This window comes from Salvelinus alpinus, chromosome 10, assembly GCF_045679555.1.
Source record: "Salvelinus alpinus chromosome 10, SLU_Salpinus.1, whole genome shotgun sequence".
Taxonomy (NCBI): Eukaryota; Metazoa; Chordata; class Actinopteri; order Salmoniformes; family Salmonidae; genus Salvelinus; species Salvelinus alpinus.
In genome coordinates, this window is record NC_092095.1 from 3,304,430 (window position 1) to 3,318,476 (window position 14,047).

The following is a 14,047-nucleotide window of genomic DNA, read 5'->3' on the forward strand; positions in this document are numbered from 1 at the left end:
TCTGTCACAGGAGAGCTGCGCGCTCCCTCTCCTGGACGTTCTGCCTACACACACACACAACTTGTCTTTCCTTATTGACTTAATTCACTTCCACCTACATAAGCCTAGACTTCTACAATATGACGAGACTACTGTCTAATCGGATCAGCTTGTCTTCATATTCTATTCAACCCCCAATACTTATCTTTTCTTCTATTATTAGAGTAGTATTGTGGCGTGACCTACTGAATTACCAAACCCTGGTAGCTAGACAGAGCGGTTTTTTATTCGCAGGATTTCTTTTGCATTTGAACGCCGCACAATCGGGCCAACGTTTTTCCTGCACCTACTACTTCACTCATACAGTCCTCCTTTCAGAGCGGAAACTATGAATATTTATTTAACTACTGATTTATGTTTTGACCGTATAAGTTACTTTTGCAGTTGAACGCCGCACAATCGGGCCAACGTTTTCCTACAACCTACTGATTTATGCTTTGACCGTATAAGTTACTTTTGCAGTTGAACGCCGCACAATCGGGCTAACGTTTTCCTACAACCTACTGATTTATGCTTTGACCGTATAAGCTACTTTTGCAGTTGAACGTCGCACAATCGGGCCAACGTTTTCCTACAACCTACTGATTTATGCTTTGACCGTATCAGCTACTAGTTGTAGCCCTGCGCCTGAGCCCAGCCGCTCAACTAGAGAGTACAAACAGTTGCGCCGATCAGCCCACACAAGGCTGCTCAAAATGAATGGTCCGACGAGAGGGGCAGTCCGAATCACACACACCCGACACGAGTCGCCCGCTCAGGTTGACTGAGGTGTGTTTACGCACATCCCAAAACAGATCCTGATACGGTCGAACCCGGCCAAGCAGAATCAGACGGAACAACTCCCCCAATCAAACCAGACACATGAACCTGTCTCGAGCAGTCCAACCAGAACAAATGCCCGCTCCCCCCAGCCAAACACCCGACACAATCAAAGTTCACAGTTCCAGTTCACTCAATCTCTAGACATGCGCATTCATACAAAACCCAAACTCACACATGCATGCACATTTATTTGAATTCAAAAGTTCTTTCGTTTTTATCGTTTTTAGGAAATTTGAGAGAGAGACCTACATGACATTCCTCCCGCTGAGACAGGACTCTGAAGCAATCTACACAAACATTTCAACTATTGTAAGAACTTGCTTACCGTATATAGTTGGGTGGCCACCTCTGTTTGTTTAGATTGTCCAAAGAACCCGTCAGCCAAGAACATCTCCGTCCCTGTCACTCCTGGCCAAGCTCGCCAAATATGTCGTGGAAAATCATTTTCAAATACAACGCTTACCAGAACTTTTAAAATCAAACATGCTCTTTATTACAACTGTACAGCCCACTGGCATGTCCCCGCGGAACACACCCCGCGGAACACACCCCGCGGAACACACCCCGCTTCCCAACCCCGGTTCCAACATTTATACATAAATAGCATATGGGTCCACCCCATATGCAAATAAGCATACTTCCCCTAATTCTTCCTGCCATCCTTATCTTTTTAGTTCAGGCTTCCTGCTTGTTCACGCCTACTAACGCCCATTATCTGCTTTCAGTTAAATTATAATAGTGGCCAGACCCATGCTTGTCTTAAAAATAATATATGTCCCTCTATACTCTAGGCCTATGACTCAACCCTGTATTTAATTCAATGCCCCAGCATGTTCTCTGGTATGTCCTTATTGGAATTGGCAGACTCTATGTCTCTTCTTATCATTAGTGTCCAGTTGCCTTAGGCATATTTCTCTGGTATGTGTGCTTTTAGTGGAATGTGTAGACTATAAGTCTAGTGTGTCCAATTGTTTTAGGTGCCCATGTGTCTGGTCAGACTGTCAGCACAATGGAGAAAATAAGAGGGCCAGAACATCCCTTAGTATATCTCCATTACCACAGTCTCATGATCAACGTGAACATGTGGTTCGTTACTTTAATGTTCAGCTGTCTTGTGTCTTTATATGTTATCCATGTGTCTTATGTTACTACTACAGGGGTAACGGTAGCAGTGGGGAAGGCATCACTCCTGCTGGGGGTAACGGTAGCAGTGGGGAAGGCATCACTCCTGCTGGGGGTAACGGTAGCAGTGGGGAAGGCATCACTCCTGCTGGGGGTAACGGTGGCAGTGGGGAAGGCATCACTCCTGCTGGGGGTAACGGTAGTGGGGAAGGCATCACTCCTGCTGGGGGTAACGGTAGTGGGGAAGGCATCACTCCTGCTGGGGGTAACGGTAGTGGGGAAGGCATCACTCCTGCTGGGGGTAACGGTAGTGGGGAAGGCATCACTCCTGCTGGGGGTAACGGTAGTGGGGAAGGCATCACTCCTGCTGGGGGTAACGGTAGTGGGGAAGGCATCACTCCTGCTGGGGGTAACGGTAGTGGGGAAGGCATCACTCCTGCTGGGGGTTACGGTAGTGGGGAAGGCATCACTCCTGCTGGGGGTAACGGTAGTGGGGAAGGCATCACTCCTGCTGGGGGTAACGGTAGTGGGGAAGGCATCACTCCTGCTGGGGATAACGGTAGCAGTGGGGAAGGCATCACTCCTGCTGGGGGTAACGGTAGTGGGGAAGGCATCACTCCTGCTGGGGGTAACGGTAGAGGGGAAGGCATCACTCCTGCTGGGGGTAACGGTAGAGGGGAAGGCATCACTCCTGCTGGGGATAACGGTAGCAGTGGGGAAGGCATCACTCCTGCTGGGGGTAACGGTAGCAGTGGGGAAGGCATCACTCCTGCTGGGGGTAACGGTAGAGGGGAAGGCATCACTCCTGCTGGGGGTAACGGTAGAGGGGAAGGCATCACTCCCGCTGGGGGTAACGGTAGAGGGGAAGGCATCACTCCTGCTGGGGGTAACGGTAGAGGGGAAGGCATCACTCCTGCTGGGGGTAACGGTAGAGGGGAAGGCATCACTCCTGCTGGGGGTAACGGTAGTGGGGAAGGCATCACTCCTGCTGGGGGTAACGGTAGTGGGGAAGGCATCACTCCTGCTGGGGGTAACGGTAGTGGGGAAGGCATCACTCCTGCTGGGGGTAACGGTAGTGGGGAAGGCATCACTCCTGCTGGGGGTAACGGTAGTGGGGAAGGCATCACTCCTGCTGGGGGTAACGGTAGAGGGGAAGGCATCACTCCTGCTGGGGGTAACGGTAGAGGGGAAGGCATCACTCCTGCTGGGGGTAACGGTAGAGGGGAAGGCATCACTCCTGCTGGGGGTAACGGTAGCGGGGAAGGCATCACTCCTGCTGGGGATAACGGTAGCAGTGGGGAAGGCATCACTCCTGCTGGGGGTAACGGTAGTGGGGAAGGCATCACTCCTGCTGGGGATAACGGTAGCAGTGGGGAAGGCATCACTCCTGCTGGGGGTAACGGTAGCAGTGGGGAAGTCATCACTCCTGCTGGGGATAACGGTATTAGTGGGGAAGGCATCACTCCTGCTGGGGGTAACGGTAGCAGTGGGGGGGGTAATGTCACTCTGGGGTTTACACTTGGGAGAGCGGGTATAGATCCAGTCAAACACCTTTTCACCTGAGAAGAGACACAAGCAGAACACAAAATCACCACATATTTAAATAACAGCTATTTGAGATGACAGAGTACATATTTTGTATTTGACTATGTTTGATTTATGAGTGAGCTATATCCACTTGAAGGAAATGAATGGTGTTAGTATGAAGCCTTACTTGGGGTGAGTGTATGCTGTCTGAGAGGGCTGGGCATGGGACTGAGCCCCCCCATCTCCTGTTGCTCCTCCTGCTGCTCTGCCGTAGAGGCCTCATCCTCCTCCTCTTCTCTCTGACCTTCAGGCCTCGCTGGCTCCTCTCTACTGGTCGTCTTCTGCTTCTTAGGTCTGACCCTCTTGGGCTTCTCTGCTTTATGCTCTGCAGTCTGATTGGACCAGGGTTTATTCTCTGTGGTCTGATTGGACGAGGGTTTCTTCTTTGCGTTCTGATTAAACAAGGGTCTGGATGTCCCCTCCTCTTGCCCTGACTCCACAGGGGAATATCTTGCTGGTTTAGTTTTCTGTTTATTGTGTTTGGACTTGTTGGCTGTGTGTGTGTCGTCTGTCTCTGTGACCTGTGTGTTGACAGGGCTGTTGAGCCACCAAGGACCAGGCTTGATCCTCTTCCTCTTCCCTGCTAACTGGGTTAGCTGGCCGGCCTGGGAGGAGTCAGCCTCACCTGTAGGGGAGGGGCCAACCTCCTTGGCTTTACGATTGGCTGGAACCTTGACTCGTCTCTGTCCTGACGGTGCCAACTGTAGAACTGTGGAGAAAGACAACATTACATCTAGCCTAGATTTTTATGTGCACTACATTTTTCCATAGCTTTTTTTGTGAATGTTTTTATTTTGTTGTTTTAATTGTTGAGAGCAAAACATACAGTCAAAGTCAGAAGTTTACATACACCGTAGCCCAAAAAAATCTAACTCAGTTTTTCACAATTCCTGACATTTAATCCTAGTAAAAATTCCCTGTTTTAGGCCAGTTAGGATCACCACTTTATTTTAAGAATGTGAAATGTCAAAATAATAGTAGAGAATCATTTATTTCAGCATTTATTTATTTCATCACATTCCCAGTAGGTCAGAAGTTTGCATACACGCAATTAGTATTTGGTAGCATTGCCTTTAAATTGTTTAACTTGGGTCAAATGTTTTGGGTAGCCTTCCACAAGTTGGGTGAATTTTGGCCCATTCCTCCTGACAGAGCTGGTTTAACTGAGTCAGGTTTGTAGGCCTTGCTAGCATACGCTTTTTCATTTTTTCCCCCAGAATTGTCTATAGGATTGAGGTCAGGGCTTTGTGATGGCCACTCCAATACCTTGACTTTGTTGTCCTTAAGCCATTTTGCAACAACTTTGGAAGTATGCTTGGGGTCATGGTCGAAATGGGTCTTCCAAATGGACAAAGCTTTAACTTCCTGACTGATGTCTTGAGATGTTGCTTCAATATATCCACCTAATTTTCCAGCCTCATGATGCCATCTATTTTGTGAAGTGCACCAGTACCTCCTGCAGCAAAGCACCCCCACAACATGATGCTGCCACCCCCGTGCTTCACGGTTGGGATGGTGTTCTTCGGCTTGCAAGCATCCCCCTTTTTCCACCAAACATAACGATGGTCATTATGGCCAAACAGTTCTATATTTGTTTCATCAGACCAGAGGACATTTCTTCAAAAAGTACAATCTTTGTCCCCATGTGCAGTTGCAAACCGTAGTCTGGCCATGAAATACATCAACAAATACACCTCCAATTGACTCAAATGATGTCAATTAGCCTATCAGAAGCTTCTAAAGCCATGACAATTTTCTGGAATTTTCCAAGCTGTTTAAAGCCACAGTCAACTTAGTGTATGTAAACTTCTGACCCCCTGGAATTGTGATACAGTGAATTATAAGTGAAATAATATGTCTAAACAATTGTTGGAAAAATTACTTGTGTCACGCACAAAGTAGATGTCTTAACCGACTTGCCAAAACCATAGCCTGTTAACAAGAAATTTGTGGAGTGGTTGAAAAACAAGTTTTAATGTCTCCAACCTAAGTGTATGTAAACTTCCGACTTCAACTGTATTTTTATACCTACATAGGCATGATACAACTTGCACTTGTGATGAACATTATAGTCAAAGAAACCATTGTGATGTGTGATATCAGCTGTCAGGGGATCTTACCTGGTGAAACATCCTGGTCTGCAGCAGCTTCACACTCCTCCTCCATGACGACGGGCTCCTGCCCAGCTCCAGCTGACAGTCTCATCGTCTTCCCAGACTGCCGGCCTCGTCCTCGGCTCGTCTTGGGGTTCACCTTGTAACCTTGGAATTTAGAGATTCTGAGAACTTTCTTTTCTGTTTTGGTGCGGGCTTTTGATTGGCTGGGTTTAGGCTTGGCCCCTCCTCCTGGTTCCAGGTCACCTGCTGTCGTTGGTTCAGATAACGGGTTGTTGACTTTCTTCTTCTGGTCTTGTTCTATGTGGTCTGCCTCGACAGGCCCATCACCCTGGGGACTAGAGTCCCTCTTCTTCCTGGCTATAGACTTGGTGAGGACAGGTATGAGGGAGGAGCCTCCAGTAGCATTCTTCTCTTTAGTTTTCACGTCAGCTGTCCATTCTGATCTCAGCTTGGCTGTATCCTTCTCTGATTGGCTGGCCTTGGTGAGTGTGTCAGCTGAGGCGTCGTTACTGCTGTGTGATTGGTCCTTCTGCTGCGGTCGAGGTGTGGCCCTGTTGGGGTCAGTCTTCCAGCGAAGGGAGAACCAGGAAGGACCATCGTCCTCCAGGATCAGGAAGTCATCCTCCAGATCGGTGAGAGGAGCTTCTCTCACTGGAGACGCCAGGGCTTTCCTAGGGCTGAACAGAAACACAGCATTAACCCTTTCCTAGGGCTGAACAGAAACACAGCATTAACCCTTTCCTAGGGCTGAACAGAAACACAGCATTAACCCTTTCCTAGGGCTGAACAGAAACCCATCTCCTCCCAGCTGCCCACTGCACTGAAGATAGGAAACACTGTCACCACCGACAAATCCACTATAATTGAGAATTTCAATAAGCATTTTTCTACGGCTGGCCATGCTTTCCACCTGGTTACCCCTACCCCGGTCAACAGCACTGCACGCCCCACAGCTACTCGCCCAAGTCTTCACCATTTCTCCTTCTCCCAAATCCAGTCTGCTGATGTTCTGAAAGAGCTGCAAAATCTGGACCCCTACAAATCAACCGGGCTAGATAATCTGGACCCTTTCTTTCTAAAATGATCTGCTGAAGTTGTTTCCACCCCTATTACTAGCCTGTTCAACCTCTCTTTCGTGTCGTCTGAGATTCCCAAAGATTGGAAAGCAGCTGCAGTCATCCCCCTCTTCAAAGGGGGGGACACTCTTGACCCAAACTGCTACAGACCTATATCCATCCTACCCTGCCTTTCTAAGGTCTTCGAAAGCCAAGTCAACAAACAGATTACCGACCATTTTGAATCCCACCATACCTTCTCCGCTATGCAATCTGGTTTCAGAGCTGGTCATGGGTGCACCTCAGCCACGCTCAAGGTCCTAAACGATATCTTAACCGCCATCGATAAGAAACAATACTGTGCAGACGTATTCATTGACCTGGCCAAGGCTTTCGACTCTGTCAATCACCACATCCTCATCGGCAGACTCGACAGCCTTGGTTTCTCAAATGATTGCCTCGCCTGGTTCACCGACTACTTCTCTGATAGAGTTCAGTGTGTCAAATCGGAGGGTCTGTTGTCCGGCCCTCTGGCAGTCTCTATAGGGGTGCCACAGGGTTCAATTCTCGGGCCGACTCTTTTCTCTGAAAATATCAATGATGTCGCTCTTGCTGCTGGTGAGTCTCTGCTCCACCTCTACGCAGACGACACCATTCTGTATACTTCTGGCCCTTCTTTGGACACTGTTTTAACAACCCTCCAGGCGAGCTTCAATGCCATACAACTCTCCTTCCGTGGCCTCCAATTGCTATTAAATACAAGTAAAACTAAATGCATGCTCTTACACCGATCGCTGCCTGCACCTGCCCGCCTGTCCAACATCACTACTCTGGACGGCTCTCACTTAGAATATGTGGACAAATCTACAAATACCTAGGTGTCTGGTTAGACTGTAAACTCTCCTTCCAGACTCACATCAAACATCTCCAATCCAAAGTTAAATCTAGAATTGGCTTCCTATTCCGCATCAAAGCATCTTTCACTCATGCTGCCAAACATACCCTTGTAAAACTGACCATCCTACCAATCCTCGACTTCGGTGATGTCATTTACAAAATAGCCTCCAATACCCTACTCAATAAATTGGATGCAGTCTATCACAGTGCCATCCATTTTGTCACCAAAGCCCCATATACTACCCACCACTGCGACCTGTACACTCTCGTTGGCTGGCCCTCGCTTCATACTCGTCACCAAACCCACTGGCTCCAAGTCATCTACAAGACCCTGCTAGGTAAAGTCCCCCCTTATCTCAGCTCGCTGGTCACCATAGCAGCACCCACCTGTAGCATGCGCTCCAGCAGGTATATCTCTGGTCACCCCCAAAACCAATTCTTCCTTTGGCAGCCTCTCCTTCCAGTTCTCTTCTGCCAATGACTGGAACGAACTACAAAAATCTCTGAAACTGGAAACACTTATCTCCCTCACTAGCTTTAAGCACCAGCTGTCAGAGCAGCTCATAGATTACTACACCTGTACATAGCCCATCTATAATTTAGCCCAAACAACTACCTCTTTCCCTACTGTATTTATTTATTTAGCTCCTTTGCACCCCATTATTTCTCTCTACTTTGCACATTCTCCCACTGCAAATCAACCATTCCAGTGTTTTACTTGCTATATTGTATTTACTTCGCCACCATGGCCTTTTTTTTTTTGCCTTTACCTCCCTTATCTCACTTCACTTGCTCACAATGTATATAGACTTATTTTTCTACTGTATTATTGACTGTATGTTTGTTTTACACCATGTGTAACTATGTGTTGTTGTATGTGTCGAACTGCTTTGCTTTATTTTGGCCAGGTCGCAATTGTAAATGAGAACGTGTTCTCAACTTGCCTACCTGGTTAAATAAAGGTGAAATAAATCAAATAAATAAAGAGTTACCAGCCTCAGAAATTGCAGCCCAAATAAAATGCTTCAAAGTTCAAGTAACAGGCATGTCAACATCAACTGTTCAGAAGAGAATCAGGCCTTCATGGTCGAAATTGCTGCAAACCACTACTAAAGGACACCAATAAGAAGAAGAGACTTGGTACAAGAAACACAAGCATAGGACATTTAGACCGGTGGAGTCCAAATTTGAGATTTTTGGTTCCAACCGCCATGTCTTTGTGAGAAGAAGTGTAGGTGAACGGATGATCTCCGCACGTAGTTCCTACCGTGAAACATGGAGGTGTGATGGTGCTTTGCTGGTGACACGGTCAGTGATTTATTTAGAATTCAAGGCACACTTAACCAGCATGACTACCACAGCATTCTGCAACGATACACCATCACATCTGGTTCGCGCTTAGTGGGAGTATCATTTGTTTTACAACAGGACAGTGATCCAACACACCTCCAGGCTGTGTAAGGGCTACTTGACCAAGAAGGAGAGTGATGGGGTGCTGCATCAGATGACCTGGCCTCCACAATAACCAGACCTCAACCCAATTGAGATGGTTTGGGATGAGTTGGACTGCAGAGTGAAGGAAAAGCAGCCAACAAGTGCTCAGCATATGTGGGAACTCCTTCAAGACTGTTGGAAAAGCATTCCAGGTGAAGCTGGTTGAGAGAATGCCAAGCGTGTGCAAAGCTGTCAAGGCAAAGGGTGGCTAATTTGAAGAACCTAAATGTTATTTGTTTAACACTTTTTTGGTTACTACATGATTCCATATGTGTAATTTGATAGTGTTGATGTCTTCACTATTATTCTACAATGTAGAAAATAGTAAAAATAAAGAAAATCCCTTGAATGAGTAGGTGTGTCCAAACTTTTAATTGGTACTGTATCTACCTCAAATAACACATACCCCTGTAACATCGACTCTGTACTGGTACTCTGTGTACATAGTAAAGTAAATTATTATTATTTTTGTTCAACATTCTGACTTGTAATGGGACTGTTCTGGACTGCTGAGCCTACATGTTAGAGACGAGAGTAAGTATTTCACGCTCAGATTCTAAAAGAGGCTAGCTAGGCCTATGTGAAGCTAGCCAAAATAAGGATGAGCCAAAATAGTGGAATTTGCAGTTCACCTTCAAAATTAAAGTCCCTATGATAGTGATACAAATAGTGGAATCATGCCACATTTGTACTAAATAATACAAAACAAGGTTGGAATGTTGTTATATAACTTCAAGACAACTAGTTAACTTGACGAAGACATTTGTTGAAATCACTCTGTGGATGTAACCATGCTTACTAATTAACTAATTATTATATTTTATTGTATTTATATAACATTCCAACCTTGTTCAGCATTATCTAATCCAAATATGGCCTGCTTCCACTATTTGTAATATTTGCATCACATTCAATGAATTACTTTTTTAGAAGGCAAACCGCAAATTCCACTATTGTAGCTTATCCTTATTGTGGCTAGCTTCACATAAGTGCTAAATAGCTGAATGTTGATTGGCTGAAAGCCGTGATATATCAGACCGTATGACATGGGTACGACACCAAAAATATTTGTACTGCTCTAATTACGTTGGTAACCAGTTCATAATAGCAATAAGGCAAATCTGGGATTTGTGGTATATGGCCAATAAACCACGGGTAAGGAGGCTAAGGACTGTATCCAGGCACTCCGCAATGTGTCGTGCTTGAAGAACAGCCCTTATCCGTGGTATATTGGCCTTATTGCTTAAATAGAGCTGTTCAGCTTGTAGTCCTAAAACCCAGAAATGAGTTACCTCTGGTTCGTTCAGTCATTCCTATGGGGAAAATTAACAGAGAAAGAATAGGGTTTGGTATAAACACCAAAAAGAAGGTCTGAGGTGAAAAGGATGATGATATTTGTGTTCTATGGAGGGGTGATGCAAAACAGCGAGGCATTCCATGCTTTTCTTAACTCTTGTCTGAGCACCTGAGATTTACTATGCAATCTGACACACGTCAAATCAGTTTCCTTGATCTTCTGATTTTATGTGAGGATAATGTTCTATACACTGATCTTTACAGGAAACCTACTGATCGTAACAGTTTGTTGGGGGCTGATAGCTGTCACCCGCTTCCCATGAAAAACAGTTTGCCCTACAGCCAATTCTGTCTAATCAAAATAATTTGCAAGAAACAATCAGATTTTGACAGAAATATGGCTGAGACGCCAAAAGAAATTCAAGCAGAGGGGGTACAAACATGGTCAGATTAATACTGCCATGAGAAAATTCAAAACAAATCGAGACATGATCTCTTTCAAGGACAGTCTAGCAAAAAGAAGCATTCTTGCGTTCCAACTACCCTCCATTCAAAGTGCTCTGAACAAATTAAGAGAATCATTCACAAACATTGGCACATTCTAAGATCCGATGACAGTATCGGCAATGTGTTTTCAGAAATCTCAGAGATCAAAAGGTAAACTGATTTACCACCCCAAAATATCCCTGCACGTTGTCTATTTGCGCCTCTACCAGATGGAAACTACAATTGTAATGGCTGCGCTCAATGCAATGGCACTTACAAATGTAGATCCTTCAAACACCCTCAAACAGGGAAACAGATCCCAATCAAAGGTGTTATCACAGTGCTCCACTAAGGCAGTTATTTATCTTATAACTTGTCCTTGTGGCAAAATATGTGGGTAAAACAAAGCGCAAATTAAAAGTACGAATCTCGGAGCATCGTAGCACCATTAGGTGCAAAAACACTATTTACCCAGTTGCGGCCCACTTTTTGGAAGCGAACCACTCGATTTCGTCCCTACTTTATATCGGCATTGAACATGTCACCATCCCTAGGAGAGGGGGTGACCTCGACAATTTATTGTTAAAACAAGAGGCTGCCTGGATCTATAATTTAAAGACCCTTGCTCCCTTCGGTCTCAACTTTGACCTGAAGCCATTCTTGAGATTATTGTGATTTTGCTATTCATTGTAAATGTTTGTAGGCCTATGTATCCAAATTGTATCTATTATCGTATGCTATCCATTCATGTGTTTGTATGTTCTTCTTATATCTGAGAATTAACCAATGATATCAGGCCACATCCCACCATGATTAGACACCTGTGTGTGTTTGACACTTTCTAAAAACTAGTGACGGGCAGTGTTTGTCATCATACCCTGATGAAGACAGCTTGTCTGTCAAAACGTTGGTTATCAGGTGATTCAATTATTGCATCTGAGCTCCTAGAGCACAGCTGTCAAACTCATTCCACGGAGGGCCGAGTGTCTGTGGGTTTTCGCTCCACCCTTGTACTTGATTGATGAATTCAGGTCACTGATTAGTAAGGAACTCCCATCACCTGGTTGTCTAGGTCTTAACTGAAAGGAAAAAACAAAAACCAGCAGACACTAGGCCCTCCATGGAATGAGTTTGACACCCCTGTCCTAGAGTGTCAAGTAGTCTACTCCGCTAGCCAGCACCTCGCCTAAACAGGTGTGCGTTTCTTTCGCCTCCAAATTAACACAGGTTTAGGACATTTTATACGTGTTATTCTGACTGCTATGATCGCACAGTTAACATTGCCTTTGAATTACGAGCCCTTTGTGATTATTTAATTATTACATGAATTATATTAAACTCAAAGTTATGTTAGCTGATTTAAGATTCTCAGAACCAAACGTATAACATCTACTTGACAGACCTTATTTTCGGCGTTTTTCCAAAAACACATTTATTTTCCTCATAGGCTTTGTCCAACGAACGAACCATGGCAGAGTTAATGCCTACAAAAATACGCCATTACCATTTCTCTATACCAAGTTACCTAGAATAGTTTCTTACCTCGCTCTATTGAAGTACCGAAGCTTCTTCCGAGGTCTCGCCTGTGAAAAGATAGATTGACATTTTGCAGACGTGATTATCAGCTGGGATAGCTAACGTTGTTAGCAAGTTAGCTAACTAAAGTCAGTTATGTTAGGTAGCTAACGTTAGCTAGTTTCACTGCATATGGCAACGTATCCTGTAATGTTAGTTTGCTAGCCAAACGTAGCTTGTCATTAGTTAGTGTAGGAGTAAATGAGATGTATAGGACAGCACATAGATGTATAAAATGGCTGAACATTAAAAATAGATCACAGTAATGAAAGGGAGACACATGGTCTGCTGACCTGACACTAATGAAAGGGAGAGACACATGGTCTGCTGACCTGACACTAATGAAAGGGAGAGAACACATGGTCTGCTGACCTGACACTAATGATAAAGAGATTCATAGTCAGCTGCTTCTAAACAGAGGTTTATAGGACAGAATCTGCTGATTCCAATAAAGGCAAACAAAACAAAGAGTACATTGACACATTATGCTGACACACTAAAGATAGAGGGATCCATAGTCAGCTGCTTCTAAAAAGAAGGCCTATAGGGCAGAATCTGCTGATTCCAATGGGGGCAAAGTGCATTGACACATTGATGAAAGAAAGAGACACAGAATCTGCTGACACACTAGGATGGAGGGTCTGGCCACCATTGTAGTCTAGCTGAGAGCAGATGTGGGCGTTATTGGGCGTGAACAAGCGGGAAGCTTGAACTAGAGGATAGTGGTGGCGAATGACTTGAGAAGGGAGACTTCATTTGCATAAGGGATGGACATAGTGCTATGTGTGTATAAATATAGGAGCTAAGGCTCTGGGAAATGGGGTGTTCCGCGGTGTGTGTTCCGCGGGGTGTGTTCCGCGGGGACATGCCAGTTGGCTGTACAGTTGTAATAAAGAGCATGTTTGAATTTACAAGTTCTGATAAGCGTTGTATTTGAAATGATTTTCCACGACATTAGCGAAAATAAATAGTTACCAGATTTGGGTATTTGGAGTCCATTTCTGTCCGTGTAGACTCAGACAAATGTATTTAGCCCGCTAACGTTAGCTTGATAATAAATCGGTCTAGCTAGCGTAGCACAGCCCTACCGCAATTTCTCCCAATTATTGGATTGTTTTATTTGCACGCTGAAACTAAAATTCTCATCAAGTTAACATATGATAGTTAGACACGTATCCTTAGTTCGTAAAACAATATATATCTATGTTTACAAGACCGCTAATGTTAGCCAAACGAAGACGTTGTTTACAAGAAAATTGCCCGCGCTAACTTCAAACACCAGCTCTGTAAGTGCCAGAAATGTGTACAAGCTAGACAGAAACACTTTTTAGGAGATGGGAAACCAAGCTGCCCATATATCGTCAAGACTACGCGGTGCATTCTGGGACAAGGTGATCATTCCTTCAATGGGTGCCAGCAAAAAAAAAAAAACATGAACATGAATTACGTCACCAAGAAGTACAACGTTACAAATATTTTCCAAGTTGTGAGATAATGAACGTGTTTTCTGTAATATCGTATAGCTTTGAATTCGTGACATGATGTACTTTCGACGAA

General features: G+C 44.9%; 1 protein-coding gene across 7 annotated transcripts in view; it reads right to left on the reverse strand.

Moving 5' to 3' along the window:
• LOC139531457 (uncharacterized) overlaps window positions 1-13,840 on the reverse strand; it is a 261,709-nt gene extending 247,869 nt beyond the window's left edge. For 3 of the 7 annotated variants that reach the window (XM_071327923.1, XM_071327921.1, XM_071327922.1), the window contains exon 1: window positions 13,466-13,840. In XM_071327923.1, coding sequence (XP_071184024.1) covers window positions 13,466-13,489 — 24 coding nt within the window. In that variant the 5' untranslated portion in view covers window positions 13,490-13,840. The remainder of the gene's footprint in view (window positions 1-13,465) is intronic. The other 4 variants (XM_071327925.1, XM_071327924.1, XM_071327919.1 and 1 more) reach the window with 3 other exon arrangements.
• Window positions 13,841-14,047: the final 207 nt, after the last annotated feature.